The 21780-nt window shown below is 44.9% G+C and overlaps 1 protein-coding gene across 1 annotated transcript in view; it reads left to right on the forward strand.

Moving 5' to 3' along the window:
* Positions 1-21010, forward strand: part of LOC119285926 (transcription initiation factor TFIID subunit 4b-like) — a 41477-nt gene extending 20467 nt beyond the window's left edge. Inside the window, exons 12-14 of the mRNA XM_037565261.1 lie at positions 2521-2592; positions 2682-2940; positions 20529-21010. Coding sequence (XP_037421158.1) covers positions 2521-2592; positions 2682-2940; positions 20529-20680 — 483 coding nt within the window. The 3' untranslated portion in view covers positions 20681-21010. The remainder of the gene's footprint in view (positions 1-2520; positions 2593-2681; positions 2941-20528) is intronic.
* Positions 21011-21780: the final 770 nt, after the last annotated feature.

Here is a 21780-nt window from a genome sequence, read left to right on the forward strand (position 1 = left end):
AAGAAAATGGCTAGCATCCATGTCAACCACATCACACAACACATTTGAGCGACAATGCTTGCCCAAAGAAAGTGGCAGGTTGCATTGTTTGGTGATCCTCATATTCACTCCTTTCTTGATCCACCCAATAGTGTAGGGGTTTGGATGATCATGAGTATGAAGCTTTAAATGGTTCACCAACTTCTGGGAGATAAGTAGCCAACATCCAGAAGCTATTGGCACTGTTGAATCGAAATAAAGAATGCCACTCTTTGATGATTTTGTCGGCATCCAATTGTTCTTGAATTGGTTTATTCAAGAATTCAAAACATCCCAATGTGATAAAAGAACGGAATCCTAGAATTCCTATTTGAGAAATTTTTGGGCCCTTAGGCGCTATTGTAGCTAGTATATCGCATTTTTCTTCATCTTACTATTTACTAACGCATAATAAAATCCCGTAAAAAATTTATTTGTTCGTTGACAATTTAAAACAAACCTTCCAAGTAGCAACTGCAGCTATCAATCACTAATTTGCATACATTGCCATTCACCGTGCATTTGCTCTCAAATATTTTCTTCCGTTGTGTGTTGTCAGGTTGGGGGGTGGAACATAGGAGACGCTGAATCACACATACCACCTCTTCACTTTCTTCTTGTCAAACCTCTTATCCCTCTACATCTTCAGATTCGTATTCTTCCTCATCGCCTTCACCATCATGTATAGTTGTGTTAACAAATTTCCTTAGTGGGCAACCGCTGGATATGTGTCCCTCTTCACCACATTTATAGCATTTTGGGCCTTCATTGGACTTACCCTTGCCTCTAGTTTGCTTCTGGATGGGTCGTCGGTGGAGCGATCTTTTCTTCCACTATTATGCTGACTCCTAGACGAGCCTTCGGCATGAGGATATGGATGATATGGAGCCTTAGTTGCCTTTCTTGTCCTCACAGACCTCTCGGCCTTTAAGGCTAGAGCTTGTGCTTGATCAATGGACCAGATTTGTTGCATCATCAATCGATCTTGAATAGCATCGTTGAGACCATTGATGTACCTTGCAACTTGTTGATCTTCAGTTTCAGCAAGGTTGCACCTCACTTGTAGCCTTAGAAACTCCTCCGTGTAATCTGAAACAGTCCTATTTCCTTGAGCACAATTTTGAAATTGGATAAATAGGATCTGGTCATAATTAGCGGGCAAAAATCTCCCTTTCAAGAGACTTTTCATTTGCCGCCAAGTTCTCACGCGAGGTTCTCCTCTCAGCCTGTGCTCTTCTTGAACGCGATGCCACCATGCACCGGCTCCTCCTTTCAGCTTGTATGTGACCAAAGGAACTCTACGATCTTCCGGAACCTCCATGACCTCAAAGAAAGTCTCCACTTCATAACCTCCATGACCCTTCAATATCAACATTTCCATTAAAAGTTGGGATCTCAGCTTTCACCTTGTATGTATCTCTAGCATATGTAGGGTTGGGTACTCTCCGATATGCGTAGAGATCTGGTTCTTCAAGGGCATCATCATATTCTTCACCTTTAGAAGCTTCAACATAAAATTGGCCTTCTTGAAGCACGTTGAACAACATATTGTTGTGGTGGTCTTGCTCCAAGATTACCTCTCCTTCTTTGATGAGCATCTTCTTCTTCTTTAGATGAATCTCCTTCATTGGTAGCAGGGGGGACATCCTTTCTTATCATCTCAACTAGCTGGTCAAATCTCCGATTAAGATTTTCACGCAGCTCTTTGATTTGTTGCTCTTCTCCAATTGCTCCATTGCTTGCTGCAGGCTGCTCTCGAAGAGGACAGCAAGAACTAGTATGGGTCAATGAGGTTCTGATGCCACCTGAAGCAGCACAAAGGTTGTGGAGGAGCAACTCCACCTTGCTGCTACAATTTGTACAACACAAGTGTTGAAGGAACAACTTCAACGTGCTGCGCTAGATATCTCTCTAGAGGCGAATGTAGGCCGATATGGCAGCAAGAGTTCAATCCAGAACTCCCAGAGCACAAGATCTACTCCAAGATCTTAGATAAGATCAACAAGTTCTATTATAGGTAGTGGGTACATAGTCTCCGTTCAAAGTAGAGGTGAGGACCTCTATTTATAGGGCTTTGGGAAGCCTTCACATATTTCTACTTATCGCTGGAATACTCTAGAAAACATTATTTAAGTTTCACCATTCTACTCATAGCTACTCACAACTAGAAGACTCTAGAAAACAGTAGGTAGGATAGAAAAGAAAAGAAATACTACACTAGAGTGGAAGTGTCTAGAAGTACCCAAACAGATCTGGCATGTGTTTTTCTCTCATCTATTGTTCCTCATCAATGTCAGATCTATCCAATGTTTGTTGCATCAGTTAACGTGGGACATCTGTAGCAGTTATACAGAAATATGGCAGTACAATTTGTGTGTGCACTGCAGACTTTCAGTTTAATTAGTCAATAAGTCGTTACATGGAAAGAATCAGGCATCCATTGTATAATTTCTGATAGTATGGGACTGTTAAGGTGTTGTTTGACCAAATTCGTAACTGCAGGGAGATGACAATTCAGTTGTTTCTTCAGAAAAGGACAAGGCTGAGAGCCGTGGAACATCAAAGCATGCTAAGGTTAGTTCTTCCACTTTCAGGTCTCGGATGATTATTCTGTACATAGATATTATGTACTTGAGATGTGTATGATCTTACATGCATTTTAGACTTACAAGGAGGAAGATGATAAAATGAGAACAACAGCTGCAAATGCTGCTGTGCGAGTTGCAGCAGGGGGAGATGACATGCTTTCAAAGTGGCAATTGCTAGCTGAAAAAAATAAACTGAGAGGTGAAGGAGGCGATGGTTCTTCTGACTCACTGCCAGGTACCATGTCGCCTCACAAGCTTTCACCAAAAGCTGGAAAGGGCTCAAGAGAACAGCAGGAAATTGAAAAGCGAGGCTATTTTTCAATGCTTGGTCCTGGTAAGCTCGTGATCCTTTGGCTATTTTTCAATGCTTGGTCCTGGTGTTTGCTAGTGAGTCAGTTCTAATTGAGAAGTCTTGCTAGTGGTATTACTAGTCCCGAGTCCTATCAGGTACTCCCTCCGTTCGAAAATACTTGTCATCAAAATGGATAAAAAGGGATGTATCTAGAACTAATATACATCTAGATACATTCCCTTCTATTCATTTTGATGACAAGTATTTCCGGACGGAGAGAGTACCTAACTGTTATTAGGTATACTAGATTAGTAAGGACCTATTGGTTAAATTAGGAAGTGTCTATCTTATCTATTAGAGTTGTTATCTTATAGGATTAGGTTAGTTGATTCGTCTATAAAAGAGGGATGTCATTCTTTTCCAAATGTAAGCAGTCGATCAATCAACCTTATCCGCACCCTATTCTCTGGTATGCTCCTGCCTTTCCTGATTGTCTCCTGCACAATCTCCTTCTCCTTCGTTCTGTATACCTACCCCCTACCCTGTCCTGACCCTATATCTCCTATTAACCTCTATTGCCAGCAGCCCCACCCACTTTTTTTTGTCTCCCCCAATGAAACGTCTCTACCTTACCAGGACGTGTCATGGCTTCTGATGGCACAAACAATATGACCATGGCACAGCTTGGGGAGTAGATGTAGACTTTGACCATTCACATAAATGTGGTTACTGACCAACTGGACGGTCTAGTCAAACAGGTCACTGCCATCAGTGGTTATTTCCCATGATAGCGCCATGGTTATGAGTGTGCCTTTAATGTGGCTAGGTTGTTGCGAACAATTCTTTTTTCTTCAACGCCCCCTGGAGGAAGAGAAGGTTTGGCTGGCATCATACCGCATTATTTTTCTCGAACACTCGCGAGACATGCATCATTTCATGTTAGAAGAAATGTCAATGTAAGCAAACGATTAGAACCAGCCAACAGACCAAGCAAAAACAAACAAGAGAAGATACTAAAAATAAATAAGAGAAGAGGAAAGAACTACATAGGAGCAACACCCCAGCCAAACCCACCGGTTCACCCACTAGTTCGCGGCCGTTGCATCTGGAATTTAGTCTGGTCCTAAAGTCCAACACTAGTCTTTCTTGCGCGCTTTGTCCTCATTCGTGAGCATCCGGTATGTAACTTCCCGGTCAGTTACCCATCCTCAAATTGCTCCAAGCCAAGCATGCTTAACTTTGAGGTTCCTTTCGGATGGGCTCTCAAAAAATAAGGTGCACCTTATTGATCTGAGTAGTCTATGATTCCTATTAAGCTAGGATATCACATACACCCCCCTCAAAGGAACCGATGTCCTCGTCGGCTTAGCAGACCCGTTCTCTCTTGGCATGTCTATGCGCGCCAGTGCCAACATCCACATGTGCCCCATATACGCACCAACATCCACATGTGCCCCATATACGCATCACTGACCCGCAGACGCCGGTGTTACCGTGAGGGTTGACTCTAATACCAATTGTAACGCCCTGGCCAAACCCATCGGTTCACCCACCAGTTCCTGGCTGTTGCGCCTGGGATCTAGACTGACCCCACAGATCATTGTCCTCACTCGTGCGCACCTGTGATCAACTTCCCAGTCGGTCACCCATCCTCAAATTACTCCAAGCCAAGCACACTTAACTTTGAGGTTCCTTTCGGATGGAAGGTGCACCTTATTGACATGAGTAGTTTGTCATTCCTATTAAGTCGGGATGTCACAACAGGAAGGCTGAAAACCTAAGCTACAAATAAACAACACGATTTGGCCAACACCGTGTGAGTTGCACTCATAGCATTGTCCGGTGATCATCGCCATCTTCAAGAGGTTGAAAGTCGCCCGCGCATTGTCGTTCCAAGGGAAGCACTCTGTGAGCAGCCGCGTCAATGGCTTAGCGATGATGCTGTAGTGCAGCACAGATTTCCTGTAGTAGCTGGTGAGGCCATGGAACCCGTGTAGTCTAATGGAGATCTTGGGCACCAACCAAGCCTTCATCGCGCTCGTCTTGCTTGTGTCAGTCGCCACGTCGTCCTTGGAAATTACATGCCCGAGATACTTGATGCAAGGTTGCGCAAAAGAGCACTTGCTCATCTTGGCGAAAAGTTGACGACGCCTCAGGAGCTCGAGAACTATGCGTAAGGTGCTTCTCGTGATCCTGGATGTTAGCACTGTAAACTAAAATATTGCCGAGGAAGATGATGACAAACTTACAGATGTAAGCAGTGCAGATTGTGTTCATGAGGCATTGAAAAGTGGTCGGCGCATTGGTGAGGCCATATGGCATCACTCAGAAAGTGGAAATGGACACTGTGTTCTTGTATACCGTCTTCTCTTCATCCTTCGGTCTCACACTATGGTAGCCGACTCGCAAATCAAGCTTGGAGAAGAATGCGACGTTGACTAGTTCGTCAAGAAGTTGTACAACAACACCGTACCTATGAATTTTCTATGCACACGATTCATCAATCGCATAAAGCTACTAGGAGCATTGGATAAGCCAAAAGGCATGACTAATCACTCATATAGACCAAATTTGATTTTGAAAGCGGTTTTCCATTCATCTCCTATGTGCATACGAAATTGGTGATGGCCACTTTTAAGATCAATTTTAGAGAATATAGTAGCACCACTCAATTCATGTAGCAGATCATCAAGACGTGGTATGGGGTGTCGAGATCTAAAGGTGTTTATGGGCGACAATCAGAACACATTTGCCAAGTTCCATTCTTCTTAGGCATAATTATCACGAAACCGCACAAGGACCAAGGCTCTTGTGTACATACCCATTCATGAAGAGGTGTTGAACTTATCGTTCGATTTCTTTGGTCTCCTCGGGGTTGACGTGGTAAGGAGGTCGGTTCGGTAGGGGCGCCGGGGATGAGGTCAATGCGGTGTTCGATACCTCGTAGAGGAGATAGTCTTGGTGGTAACTTGAATGGAAAGGCGTCCTCAAATTGCTGCAAAACATGGGTTAAAGCAAGAGGAAGATATTGAAGTATTAGTTTGAATGATCTCATCTTTGTACTAGAGTACAAAGTGAAGAACATTTGATGGGTTTTCACCCGCATCCCTCAAATCTCTTTTCGTGGCTAATAGCACCAAGTCTTTTTGATCAGTCATCATGGGGGCACTCTTATCTGGCTTGTGGCGCTAACTCACTTTATGGTGGCTCTCTTCCTCACTAGATAATCAATGATGGTTCAAAGCTTGTTGTTTGTCGGCGATGACTTGGCTTGGCGACATAGGATGAAGCATGTACTCCTTGCCCTTCCACTTGAAGCTATAATGGTTCGTGCGTCCACTATGTATCACTCCGCGGTCATATTGCCAAGGACGACCCAAGAGAAGGTGACACGGATATGGGGACAACGTCACACTCCAATGTGTCTTCATAGGCGTCTATCTTGAACGGGACTTCCACGGTGTGTTCCACTGGGATAGTCCCTGAGTCGCTCAACCATTGGACTTTTATGGGTGAGGGTGCTTTTTCTTGATGAGGTGTAACTCGAAACAAAGCTCTTCGCTTGCCAAGTTGTGGCAACTTCCTCCATCTACTTTGATGGATTGTCCTTGAATGCCCGCTTTGGTGTGGAAAATGTGACAACGTTGGCCGACATCATTTTGTTGTTGAAGTGTTAAAATCTTGGAGACAACGAAAGCCACGCTCGTATCATTGTCACAATAAACTTGAGCATCTTTCGCTTCATTCACTTGGTGGTGCATAGCCAGATGTTTCAATGCTTCAAATTCCTCTTCACTCATGGAGTCATACTCGCCATCCACGGTCATGATCATGGTTCTTCTTGTAGGACATTCAAAGGTCTTGTGGCCTCGTCCTTTGCAAGTGAAACATTGAATTTGACTTGTCATGGCATTGGGGTCCGTTGGAGGAGTTGTAGATGTAGAAGCGTGTGGCTTGTAGGTGCTTTCAGTAGGAGGACGACTTCATGATATCGTCGGCGACTTGGAGCTTGAAAGACCACCACTAGTGGGTGTATCTTGAGTGTAAGGCGCCGCACTTGGAGATGCTTGGGTAGTTGAGTCGAAGGGTTTGGAAGTGTATGACTAGTACTTGGAGTACTTGATATCATCTTGCACTTGGCGCTCCGCTTTTGTAGCTTGGTGTACTAGCTTGAGGAGGTTGGAGTATGGTTGAAAGTCGGTACTTGTTGAGTGATTGAGGCCATTCAAGAATCTTGCAATTGTTTGCTCCTCGACTTTCTTGACATTTGCTCTCATCATTGCAGTCTCCATCTCCTTATAGTATTATTCCACGGATTTTATGCCTTGTTTGAGAATTTGGAGTTTTTTTAAGATATCCCGAGTATAGTGTGTAGGCACAAATCTTGCTCTCATAACTTGCTTCATGGCATCCCAAGTGGTGATAGCGGGTTCGCCTTGTTCTCTTCTTTGGTCAATGACTTGCTCCCACCAAATGAGGGCGTATTCATTGAACTCATTAGAGGGCATTGCGATCTTCTGTGCTTCATCATAGTTGTGTAGGTGGAAGATTTTGTCCACTTTGAGTGCCCATGTGAGGTATTCTTCTGGGTCGGTGCCTCCAGAGAACTTTGGCATTGTAAAACTTTAGCTTGCCAAAGCGATGTTCATGTCCAAGATTGTTGCAAGGTTGGCGTTGCTTGTGACGTGGAGGATGTTGAATGTTTTCATGCTCTCCAAGATTTGCGTCATGAGGACGACGAGGTGGAATAGCCATGTGCCTCAATTCATGTCCTTCCTCACGTCGAGCTTCTTCTTGTCCCTCTTCTCTTACCCTTCTATTGCGCTATTGGAGGTTATATTGAGCTTCAAGGAGAGCTCGGTGCGCTCCATTTGCTTGCTCCACGCGGCGTTCTTCTTCTTGCCAGACATCATGTTCATCAAGTTGTCGATGTCGGTCTTATTGTACTTGAGGTCGTTCGTCATCCTGATGTATTTGGCGCTTGAAGGCGATCTTCCTCTTCACGATGACGTCGTTCATGCTCGAGAATGCGGTCTCGCAATCCATTGCCTTGGATAGGTATTGACGCTTGAGGCTCTTGGCGGTCGCCTCTGAAGATGGGACAGTGTCGTAGTGTACTTGCGTCGGATGAAAGGTTCGAAGAATGGCTACTTGAGCGTCTTCTCCTTTATGAAGTCGAAGATGATGAAGACTTGCGGCTGGCTATCATTGTTCGAAGTTCATCCATTTGCGTAGCCATCTTGGCGTTGAGATAGTCCCTGTTCCAAGCTTTGGATTGTCGGATGTTGTTGGCGAGGTTCTCGATGCGAGCATTCAAGGCGTCATTTGCATCATTCATAACGCGTTGAAATCCAAAGTGGTGTAGCTCAGTGACGTAGTCGTTCGTGTCTTGGTCATCAAAGACCGGAGATGAAGTACCTTGCCTATCCATCACAAGACTTGAGCAAGTGTAAGAAAATGAGAAGACAATACCAAAATTATCTCTTCCCAAAGTTGAGAATGTATCTCATATCGCTCAATGTGAAATGTGAAGATAGTGAAATTGGTACCATATCTTAATACTCATACCCAATAAAGCTTAGTGGCTTGGTGAGGATAAGTGGCACAAAATCATGCATAGTTAGCAAGATATTGAAAATGTTGAAGAAGATTCACAAATTTCAAATGTGATGCAAATAGATCAATAGTAGGTGTTGAACACAGAACACACACATGGATAGATAGATGGGTTTGTGCAACCAAGGAATGAGCAAAAATGATTTTCCATGGCCAAGCTCGTGTTGCACAAATGCAAGAGAGACGCTAGCTCGATTGGTCTAATGGGCTAGATACGCACTTGTGCATGAACATATAGGAGCAAACTTGTCGTCTTTCTATCCCAAATATGTCATTGTAAGTATGTATAATACCAAGATAATAACACAAGGTAATGTATGTGAGATGCTCAAAGCTATTATTGCTTATAAGCTCTCGGTGTCTTTCTCTTTTGCTTAGAAGTTTGTTTTTTTATATGCTTCGTTTACCACTATGCTTGATGCTTGAGCTAATATGCAAGATAAGTATGTAAGATATGCACGGGAGTAACTTATGACACACAAGAAGATACCAAGATATGGAAGATGGCATATCACTTTAGTGCACAAGTAATGTGGCCCGACAATACTCAAATCCCTAGTCTCAGTGGGTATGGTACGCAAAAGGCTCGGGGCTATCAATGCAACGGCAAGGGAAGATAAGTGGTGACGGAATGGATACCTTCGTCGTGGTCGGAGAGGTAACCAGCCTTGCTTCCGGTTGAGGTGTCAAAGGGTGTATTGGTCGTTGTCGTTGAAGAATTCATTGGCGGTGAAGAATGGTGGTGATGGTGATAATGTAGCCATCCTTATGTAGCTGAAACACCTTAGGAAACGAAAACCGCAAGCTCAAAGAACCACAAACGAAATGGAAACGGAATTGTGGAAGATTTGGTGGATTTTTTGTTGAAGTGCTGGATGCCCGGTAGTGGACCGGATGTCTGTTAGAGTGGATCAAGAGGACACTCAAGAACACAAGGGGGAATCACTCAATCAAGATCCAATTACACATCCACTATCAAGGCAAACACACAAGCGATCCACAAAGGTACATGAACAACAAAGTGAAAAGAGTAGCAATGGTAAATTCATTCCAAATCCAAGAAGAGATGAGGTCTTGATGGGGGTAGTCTTCTCCAATCCACAAGAGGATGGGAGGTCTTTATAATCATTTGGGATTCTTCTCCAAAGAAGGCCTTGTTCTTCAATGGGGAGGGGGTAAATGAGCAAAGCTTTCTTGATTTAGTGTAATATGCTTTGCTAACCCTAACTAGGAGTTAGGATATAAATATATATAGTGCTAGGTGAGATAGGGTAGGTGGGAGAGAGAGATACAAGGCCACTTGGCTCGTTTTGCATGTAGGCAGCTACCTGATGTCCGGTCACTTGAGGTAGCACCGGATGTCCAGTCAGGCTGGCCCAGCTTCCATAGCTCCTTCGCCGGATTTCCGTTATGCACAGGATGTTCGGTCGCTGGAGCACGTCCTGACCTTGGATGCTCCTCGCCGACCCTCTTTGTGTGGTACGGATGTCTGGTGGATTCATCGGATGTCCGGTCACTGTAGTTTCTCAGCAGCTCCACTTGGTACTTCTTCTGCTCTGATTCTGTCTAGCTTGGCCTTTGCTCTGAGCTTCTTCATGATTGTTTCCTTGGTACCCGAGTAGGCATAGGACTTCCTTTTAGGTAGTAGCCATGCCTCACATGTAGGAAATGGTAGTTCAAGGAGTGACTTAACCTTATCTTCAATGGCACGTGCACGGGCTCTTGTCATCGGTCCACTTGGTGCGTGTTGGTGTAGAATCCATGGGGATGACCATTGGGTGCACTGCACCAATGAGACTCCGAAGGTGCAATGGTGACACAATATCATGCAATAGTGAATCAAGATGTTGAAAATGTTGAGCAAGATCCAAAATGCAAATATGATACAAGTAGATCAAAGAGGATAGATAGAGCAAGGTCTTGTGCAAACAAGGAATGAGCATTCAAGTTTTGCCTAGCAATGACTAAGCTCGTGTTGCGCAACACTTGGAGAGGCGCTAGTTTGATTGCTCTCGTGGGCTAGATTCGCACTTGTGCACCAAACTACAAGATCAAGCGTATCTTTTTCCTATCCCAAGTATGCTTGTCACAAATATGTATGATGCTCAACTCTTTGATTATAAGCTTGTATCTTTTTCTTTCACTCTTTTTTTGCTATATCTTCTTTTACCAATTTCCCTGAGCCTTGACGAAATATGCAAGAGGAACTCGAAGGTCCCACCAAGGATAAATGCGCACATCGAAGACGCTTTGCAAGGTGGATATCATTACATCGTACCATGTACAACACAAATGGGGATCATACAAGACATACACTTGCCACATGGATACATCATAGCAAACACCATACAAAAGAGCAACATCCGACTACAGATGAAAACAAACGAAAAAGACACGAATGACACCCTGCTAGCCCAGGTTGCCGACCAGGACCTATCCCAAGATCGACGAAGAAGAAGCAGAAGAAGAACTCCAAAACAAGCAAGCATCACTCTCACGTTAGATCATCGCATTACCTGTACCTGCAACTGTTGTTGTAGTAATCTGTGAGCCACGAGGACTCGGCAATCTCATTATCATGGATATCAAGACTAGCAAAGCTTAAAGGGTATGGAATGATTAAGTGGTGAGGTTGCAGCAAGCACTAAGCATTGTATGGTGGCTAACTTACGAGTACAAGAGTAAGAAGAGTAACTATGCATAACGGTCGCAAACTAGTAATGATCAATAAGTGATTCTGAACTACTTATGAGTCAATCATAACCCCACCGTGTTCTCTTCTGAACTCCCTCGAAAAGAGACGTTCACGGTTACACACGCGGTTGGTGTATTTTATTTCGGGTTTAGTGTCAAGTTCTCTACAACCGGATATTATAAATTTCCAAGTCGCCACATAACTGTGGGCACGGCTTCCGAAAAGATTTAACCTTGCAGGGGTGCTCCAAGTGGTCCATTATAAATTCCCACGCACATTCGATGGAACATCCTCGCACCATGGAGAACACGATGCTTATGATAAGGAATTGCGGTGGACATGCCTCTCGTCAAAGGTAAAACTAAACCAGCAAGACCTCCCGGTGTACCGACAAATTCGGATAGGAGCCGCGCGTATCTCGTTCTTAGGGTTCTCAGGGCACACCGGACGGGCAAGACGCTGGGTTGGCTGAGATCCTGGTTGCCCAGGGGGCGGCATACATCGCTCAGTTTGGACAAGCACCATCAGCACTGCCCCCCTGTATTATGTGGAACAAAGAATCCTCGAGTTCATGACGCCCTATGAGTTAATTAATTAATTCAGTATTATTATGTTGGCAAATTTTAAAACCAATGTTGGGCCTTGCTGGAAGAGTTCTTTCCTAAGCGATTGGTCAGGGGGTCCCCATATACCCACATGTGTTAGGAGCACTCATCAAGGAACATAACACTGGTATGACGGAAACTAGGGCTGCAAGAGTGGAACAAAACACCAGGCAAAAGGCCGAGCCTTCCACCCTTTACCAAGTATATAGATGCATTAAGTAAATAAGAGATATTGTGATGTCCCATGATATCCATGTCCCAACATGGAACAACCTGCACTGCACCTGCAACTAGCAACACTATAAGAGGGGCTGAGCAAAGCGGTAACATAGCCAAACAACGGTTTGCTGTGATGGAGGAAAGGTTAGAGGCTTATCATGGCAATTTGGGAGGCTTGACAAAGAAGTGCTAGGTAGCGCGACATAGCGATAGCATCAAGACAACTAGCAAAGCAAAGATAAAAGTGATACCCAATGTAATGGTCATCTTGCCTGAAATGCCGCTCGGAAGAAGATTGAGTCCACGAAGTAGACGAGCCAACATGGTCGAACGCATCCTCACAATCGTAACGAAACCGGGAACTATCGAGAAGAAACACAACCGGAAAGAAGCAAGCAACAAGGTAAACACACAAGCATAAATATGGCACGATGCACAACCAAGTATGATGCATGTCAAGGTTAAATGTTGTTACTCATGGCAGATGCATAAAAGAACTCCACATCAAATCAAGTTTAAATGAGGCCGGAAACAACACATAACAATTCCGGAAAATCCCCATATGCAAATTTTAAATTTGCTACTGATCTGAATTAAACACAATGTTAAAGTTGTTAAACAACAAGTTAAAGTGCACCATGATGATACACACGTTTTTCTAGTCAAGTTACATATGTGGATCATTTAATTCGGAGCTACGGAGTAGAAGATATGAGCTAAACAAGTTAACATGGCATTGATGCAAAAAATGCATGCAAACATCAACCACAAACACTCAAATCAAGATTGCGACATGACATGATGAAACTACATGCGATTCTAAGAAAGTTCCATATAGGACATGATCAAAACGGAGCAACAGTTCAACACATATACACAAGGCAAGTTATAACAACAATCTGCCAAAACAGCAACCAGGCATATTGCAAGCAACAGAATATGATGCTACAGGAAAAGATGGCCACAAACTTGATATGCACTTAAAGTAGAGATAAGATACTTGAATTCATCTTTAAGATTCAGGTTCATAAGCATCATGGTTAATTTACAATGCTCCATGCAAAATGCAATGTTCTGTTACATATTGGGACTTAGTGAAAAACTGGGAATGCAAAACAGTAACATTATGATGCTGTCTTGGGAAGCACATAACAGCAAGCATAGCAATTTTAATATATGAAAAAGACATGGGCATGTAGTAGACATGGCATTCTACAAATTACTCCATAGGCACAAATTCATATGATGCATAGATTAATTACTATGATTTTTACGAAATGGAACATTCTGTCAACAGATTGATAGTTTTATCATGATGGCAACTTTAGAGCAAGAAAGAGACATACTACAGCAACCCTACACGGCAACCAAGGGCATGGCATCAAAGTACACATAACATAGACCAAATCACATGAAGGAATCACATGCATATGAGCAAGGGATTAGTGGCAACCATCATGGCAAGTTTGAATGTTTTAACAGTTTTCAGCAGTTAACATCAGGATGCAGTTTTGCAACGAATATTATGACATGAACATGAACCTTAACATGTAGAGCATGAAGAGTAGAACAACTTGCATATATAAATCATTTCAATCGGACAAACACGCACAACGTTATGGTCATCACAAAATGCATATATGATGTTGAAAAAAAACCAGGGACTTGGGCGTTTCTACTGCGAGCGCGGGATAGCTAAATCGCGCACTAGGCGTGATTTAGGCGAGGTGCTCACCTTGTGGCCCGTGGGCCAGCTCGGGGTGGAACAGAGAAAAAACGGGGCAGTTATACGTGGCTCGGGGCGGACCGGAGTGAGCCGGGCGGGTCAGCGTGGACAGGCCGGCTCGGGGCAGACTGGGCGGTCCTCGGCGGTGGCAGGCGGGTCCAGGGGCAGTAGGTGACCGATGCAGGGGCACCGGCGGCCGCGTGATCTCGGCGACGAGGCGGTGCGCAGGGAGGCTGGGGAGGCGTATCCGGCCTCCTGGTGCCGGATCTAGCCGGCGGTGGCGCCGAGGTGAGGCGGCGATGCGAGCTCGGGCGCAGGCAGAGGCTTAATGTCTGGGCGGCGGGGAGCAGCGCGGCGGAGGCAGGCGCTGGCGGAGTTGAGGCAGTGGTGGCGGGGTCAGGCGAGCGGTGGCGAGGTCGCGGTGACAGGGAGCTGTGGGGGCGGGCAAGGCGCGTGGCCGCGCGGCGAGGTGGCGGAGGAGCTCAGGCGCCATGCGCGGGGAGCAGCGGTGGTGACCCGGGCCCGGATGGGCTCAGGCGGCCTCGATTTGCTTGGCGTGGTGGAGGGAGAGAGGCTGTGGGTGGCGGCTAGTGGTTGGAGGGGCATAGATTTCGAGGCAGATGAGTAGGGTTCCATTTAGGGAAGGAGTAGGCCTTCCTTTTATAGCAGGGAAGGCTAGGTTTTGGGGTTAGAGGGGGTTTTTGGACCCTTCGATGACGATCGGACGGTTCCGGTGGAAGGGGTAAGATGAGCTTAGGTGGGTTGTGACTGTGGTAAAGAGAGGGTTTGTGCTGAGATGTGAAGAAGGATAGCCTGGCACGGATTTCGGAACACCAAAATCGTTCGACGTTTTATCCGGCTATAGTGCTGCTATAGTTATCCGTTGGGGTATCAAACAGACTTCGAATGCGATGAAATTTGGCAGGCGGTCTACCTACAATATAACAAGACCGCACGCCAACTTTCACCCCATTCCGAGAACATTTTTATCCCACTTATAAAATAATATTCCAGATGTGCCGCGGGCGCGTGCGAGTGTGGTTGGTCTCAGAACGGTCAACGGAGAGAACGGGGAGAGCCGGGAACTATGAGCGGATGCAAGTTTTTAAAAGAATGACGACACGAAGTGTCGATGCAATGCGAATGATGCGATGATGAATGCAACAAACAATTGAAACACACGGCGACAACGAAAATAAATGGAAGGCAACTGGAGCATCGGTCTCGGGGCGTCACAACACTCCCCCACTAACAGAAGATCTCGTCCCGAGATCTTAGGAACGAAATGGAAGAGAGAGGATGATGCAAAGGTAAACGAAGTTGCTTCTTCGACAAACGAGTGAAACCACGAACTTTGAGAGGTTGAACAACTTGAAAGAAAGAATAAAACGGAGATGAACGAAGTTGAGAGCACTCCGGTAGTAAAGAGGAACAAGGAACACCATGAGAACCTTGACGGTTGCGAAGGCATATGAAAGGGGTTACAAATGGACAAGAAAGAACATGCAATCACTCCAGTTGAAATGAGATAAACAAGGAACGAGAGAAAACAAATTCAAACACCACTCCGGTTGAAAAGAGAAGCAAAACTTGATGAGATGGAAAGAACATGGAAAAGTGTAACAACACGATGCCTCTGGAATGAATGAACGGAGAAGAACCAACATCTTCTACCACAAGTGGATTTGAAAGCATCCTTACGAAGAAGGCTTGAACGGACTCGTTGGAAAATCAACAATGAAAAGAATAAGCTTGTTCTGGGCTTATGGAAGACACCTCAAAATTATGAGGTGACAACCGGCCACTAACAGAAACAATTTGATTGCTTGAGAGGATGTAAAAGATGCAAAACAACACCTCCAAAGACAATGGAGAATTAATTGCACTTAGAAATGCAAGAAGAATACTTGAGTTCCTCCAACAACACTTCAAGAATGAAATAAATCTTTGATGAACCACCATGTAGGACCTCCATGAAGATCTCCGGTTAGAAAAGAAATGGTAGGAAGGAAGTGAAGGTTGAAAAAAACAAGATGAAACCTTGCGATGATTATATTGGGCTTCGTGACGTGATAACCGAGAAAAGTTGGAACTCTGGAAAAGAAAAGACGAACAACTTAGAACCGAGAAATTGATATCATGAACAAAGTCCGGAATAAGGAATTGGATCACCTCCATGAAACAAGAATAAGAATTATGTCATGCTTATACTTCATCAACTTAAATTGATGACTAATAGTGGATTTTGGCATACCACTTATTCTCGTAGAATGGATTAAGAGAGATATAGCGCAACTTGGGAGAGTCTTCAACGAGCCACCGGTAGGATTTTGGGAAGAACGAAATGAATTGATAGAATAACAAAGGAAGAGGAATCTTGGACGAACCATCGTAAGATTTGAAAACGATTGAAGAAACGAGAACGAATCACCGGTAAGAATTAGAAACCGAATGAAAATACTTGAGGGAATTTAAATACAAGATAACGAAGAGATCACGAGCTGACTAATGCATCAGAATAATGCACTGGAAGAATTTAGAGATGAATGAAGAATGAAATGATGGCCTCTAGAGTCAAAACGAAAGCACTCCTGGAATGCTTCTGATGGATATGAAAAGAATTCCGCACGGTTGGAACAATTTGAGGGGATAGCATCAAGCTTGAACTATGATTTTTTAGGAGAACATACCAAGATTTAGGAGAAAATTTTCTTCGGTCTTCAAAGCTTAGAATGACGATGAGAAACACCTTGAAGAATTTTGATATACTCCGGAAGAATGAAGAATATAAAGGTTGAGCCAAAGATGAAAATAATTTGAAAGCGATCTTGGAGAAGGCATCTGACTGAAAAGAATTTGAGAATAACACCAGGAGAATTAGAAGTCAAGTAAGATCCTGGAAAAAAACCTGTGGGTTTGGGCCCACTCAAAAGAACTACCGTTGGAACGAATGCTTCGAAAGAGATTATGCACCGGGAAGATTTAAATGGCTTAAGGATGGAAACACGAATCTTCTGAGATATCTTAAGCACCCCGGAGAAGAAATAGAGGGAGGTGAATAATAAGAGAGCCTTGGATAAAAACTTCCAACATGATAAAGCGTTTAACAAGTGAAAGGGATATGATCAACATCGAACCTTGAATTGAATCCACTGGAAAAGAAAGCAAGGCAAACAATGATGAACTAGACGAGAATTCATCGGTTGATACAATTGAGAAAAGAATGAAGAGGCTTATCACGAATAAAATGGATGCTCCATACGAGACTTCAGACTCTGTGAAGAAAAGGGCGGGCGGGTGGGAAAAGAAAAACAACATGGGACGGGGAAAAGATGTCGGAGAGAAAGCTGAGAATTGATCTTGCAAAAGATGAAGAGGATGGAATAACTTGAAGAGAAGTGCACCGGTTGAGAAGGATTGACAACGCAACGATCGCGAAAATACCTGCGTGATCCTAAAGAAAATTTTGAAGGGGAAGAGGACTAAAATTAAAACACCTATGTCACAAATCCTCACCAGAGCGACGAAGGGGATAAGAAGTAAAAAGAATCCCTACTCTCCGGTATAACTAGACTTTGAAAATAGTTTTTCGTCTAGACTCGACAACGGCCAAACTATGATCAATCAAGGGGGCTCCTATGGTCGGTCGAGGCTCTGATAAGAACTTGTCACGCCCAATATGCGATTCTATCCTTGGTGGGACCTTCGAGTTCCTCTCGGATGGAATCACATATTGGGCATGACATATATCTTCTTTTACCAATTTCCCTGAGCCTTGACAAAATATGCAAAACAAGTTTTGCACAAATAGCTAGTCTCGATAGGTAATGAGGTAGTCACAAAGATTTGGTGGGGCTATCAAGTCAATGGCAGGGGAAGATAATGGTTGACGGAATGGATACCTTTCCCGAGGTCGGAGGGGAACCAACCTTGCTTTCGGTTGTGTTGTCAAAGGGGGTAGTGGTTGTCATTTACGCAATTGTTGCCGGCGGAGATGATGGTTGATTTAGATGGTGAAATAGTCCCTAGAGCAGCCAAATCACCTTGGTAACGAGAAACGAAACGAAAGAACAACTCAAATCGCACAAGTCAAAACCAGGAAAAATTCAACAGTTTTCAAAGGGAGGTCGGACGTCCGAGTAGCTAGCCAGATTCCGGGCTTTGGTTGGATGTCTGGGTTGGTGGCTAGATGACCGCGCAGGTCAACTCGGGTGTTCTTCAGGCGGAATTGGATCTTGAATTGGGGAGGATGAACGGAACTTTTTGGGGGGACATAAGGGAAATTGGCTAAGGCAATGCGAAGGGAGGCTAGAACTACTAGTAGCACATCAAATCCATGGACCAAAACCAACAAAATCTCACAAGAACCGATAAATTGCAAGAAATTGAAGAGGCTTTTTTTGTGGGGATTCTCAAATTCGGTAAGAACAAAACAAAATTAGGCTAGAAGGGTGAGGGGAGAGGCTCCAAATTGTCCAACCAAAGCTCATGATACCAAACGATGCAGGACCAAGTCCCAATTTGTGCCCGTTCTTCACAATTTGGAGAAGAGCAAGAGGAAGAACTCAAATAACTCACGAAACACGAGAGGAAATCACTATATGAATTAGATTCACATCACACATGTGCTATCCAAGCATCCAAGCAAAGAGACACTACTAGATCCACAATCAACAAAAAGAACAAGTAGCTAGGTAAAGTTTTTCCCAAATCTCTAAGGAGAAATGAGGTCTTGAGAGATAGATCTTCCCCAATCCTATGGATTTGGAGGTCTTGGTTATCTCTTGAGATTCTTCTCCTAATGGAGGCCTTGATCTCCAAAGAGAAGGGGTAGATGAGCAAAGCTCTCAAGTAATTCTAATATGCTTTACTAACCCTAGAAAGTGAGAGGGCGCTGGTTTATATAGTCTAGGGACGAAATAGAGTAGGTGGGAGGTAGGGATACATGGCTTTTGGCCAAACTGCACGCAAGCCGGATGTCCATGTTGGTGTCTGGACGTCCAGGCTCAGGCCGGACTGTCCGGGTTGTTAGCCGGACATCTGACGGCTGTCGCAGGCGTGGTTTCGGCTAGCATGTTCTTCAGGCATGACACGTCCTCTAGGGGTCGGAAGTCTGGGCTCCAGGCATGTTCTTCTTGCTTCTCCTCCTCCAGGACTTGGCCTTCTTTCCTCACTTCTCCATGGTCGATTCTTGGTACCTGGGTATGCGTAGGGTCCCCGTTTGAGGTAGTAGCCATGTCTCATATCAATGCATAGGAAGTTCAAGAGGAGCGAGTTCACCTTGGTTTCAATGGCACATGTGCGTCTGGGTGGTGTCCATGGGGGTGCTCTCGCACTACTGGACTGTCAGGCTTGAGGAAGACAATGGCATCGTCCACATAGAAAGGCGGGAGGGGGGGGGGCACCTCCATGGCCGTGACGGACAACATGGGGGACAAGGGGTACCCCTGCCCTGCCGCAGCATGTGGCGATGAGAGATGGGTTCGCCCGGCACGGTATTCATCAACACCCAAGTGCTTGCCGTGGAGACAAGAGTCCATATCATATTGCACCAGCGCACTGCAAAGCACAACACATAGCTGAAGCAAAAAAAAAAGAAAAAGAAAAAAAGGAAACCGAGACAAAAGCATGGGCAACTTCCAACTTTCAACTCTAGGAGCACCACTGGTTGATTCGCAGCATGAATTGATTTGGTCGTCATTTGAACCAACATGAAGTTGTCCTGGATTGATCCCCATTTGATAGAAGCACATTCATTGGTCGACACGATGGCAGGCAAAACCAGGGCGAGGCAGAGGGACAACTCCTAAGCAACTAACTTCGAGATGCTGTGGACTATACTTATTGGCCAGAATTCCTTTCTCTATGGCATGTTGGGCCGAGGCAGCAGGTTCGTTTGCCATGGAACGAGTGGAGGGGAGTGGAAGGATCGGTCAGCTGGGGCCCAAACTGCAACAGACTACTGTCGACCTACTACTGGCTGGAACGTGATAAGAGGTGTGCTGACATGGCCGTATTGCAAGGAGTGCCTGCATCTTGTTTTCGCCTCTCCAATGTGCAGCAACCACCTGGGAGAGCTCATTACTCTTAAGCATGACGTGGACAGTCACCAAAAAAAAAATCTTGGCACTGCTTTGTCGTGCAGGGAAGCTCACATTGTTGCAACAAGCACAGCTGTTCATGGCAGGATTGGTAGATCACATCGATGTTGAATTGTGGTATCCGCAGGACCTGCATTTTCCCATGAGTATGGCGTGGGCATACGAGGAGGCACCTAATACCACGAGCTGCCACCAAAGCACAAACCAATGATGAGCTGCAATGCAAGGACCAGGACCATAAACCAAAGAATGTATGAGTAGTACTCCTAATTGTGAAGGGTATGGTTTTGTTGAGGAATCGTACTTTTAGTTCAGTTGGGATGTGGGTTTAGACTGCTACAACCTACGTTTGAGTATATATTCAACTCGTTGGTTGTCTGTTTCTTGTAAATAAAAACGATGCCTATTTTATCCTAGCTGTTCTCATTAGAAAATTCATTCTTGTTAAATTAGGAAGAGTTTTATCTGTTTCTTCTGGGATTGATTAGTTGATCATTTGTGGTGATTTTCTCTGTAAAAGAAATAGAAGAGCAATGCCAATCTCTTTCAAAGGGAAGCAACCCTCTGGGAGTTGAATAAAGGAAATAAATATTCCATGACTAGGCCTAACTGAGAGTATCTGCCATGTACACTTGTTTAACCCTGAGTATGTTGTGTTTTTTCATTAGGTGGCGTTAGAAGGTCAGCACACATGAAAGTGGCGCGTAGCATCATGGTGAAGGATGTGGTTGCGGCACTTGAGAGAGAGCATCAGATGTCAAAATCGTCTTTGCTATTCCGGTTACACGGGAGCCAGCCGACAGAACCAGCTTCGAAATAGTAGTTGCCCAAATTGCATTGTTCAGTTTTGTTATTGTTGCATGTTCATGTGTTCTCTTAGCCAACTGGGGATGCATCTTCTCTGGGAGTAGAATGGCTGATATGGGAGTTCCATTTGTCAAGCAATAATCAATTTTGCAGGCAATTTAGAAACAATAGCTCAGCAACAAAATTTTCACAGGATCAGTATGCAGGCGTGCTTGCGTTTATTTCTTCAGGTCTGTATAATCTTGTCATACTCTTCATTGTGTGGTAACTTCGGAACTACCATGCTTGGAATTCCCCATGCTTGCTCGTGGTATAGCAAGTGGTTTTCTTGGCGGAAACTCAATTTGGCTGCCGAGCTTACCTGCACCTGGAATCTGAACCGACCAGATCCATTGAGATTTGCGTCATGTACTTTCTTGGCGACATGTCCCACGTTGGGCGCTTTCTGCACCTGAAGGTTTTTCCCATGGTTTTATGGGTTTATGTTTTATTTTTTATTTTTTTCTGTTTCTTTTTTTGGCAAATCGAAACCTTCCATTACTTAACCAGAATCATTAGTCTTGTTGACAAATGTTTTTTTTGCGGGGCTGTTTCTTTGGTTTTTGGTCTGTCAGGAGCATGAAGCACGGCGTGAAAAACGGTAGTGCTTCCACGTGAAGCGCATGTGTGCTTCTGCGTGAATTGGTGCTTCCACGTAAGTGCATTAGTGATTCCGTGAAAGCAAATTAGTGCTCCACCGCGCGGGGAGTAGTTTGTGAAGCACTGTTTAGTAGTATGTAGACCCGAACCTAGTCTTACTTTGAATTAACAAGGGCAGTTAAGAAAAAATAAAACGGCGCAAGATACATGGTGTTGGAGCAGCTTACAACCAGACAGGAAGTGAACTGATCAAGAAGCACCAATAGCAGCCGGCAGGAGGCTGAGCCCTGCCGGCCGCAGGCCCCCCTCCTCCTCGACTCCTCCCTCGCCGCCGCTGGCTCGCGCTGACGGGCAAAGCCCGGTCAGCCTCGGCGGCCGTGGGGCCTTCCTTCCCCTGCTCGCTAGGGCCGACGCGGGTCGGGGTTAGCGGGCGGCGGCGTGGCGCTGGCCGAGGGCGTGACGGCGCGGCGGCGG

This window comes from Triticum dicoccoides, chromosome 4A, assembly GCF_002162155.2.
Source record: "Triticum dicoccoides isolate Atlit2015 ecotype Zavitan chromosome 4A, WEW_v2.0, whole genome shotgun sequence".
Taxonomy (NCBI): domain Eukaryota; kingdom Viridiplantae; phylum Streptophyta; class Magnoliopsida; order Poales; family Poaceae; genus Triticum; species Triticum dicoccoides.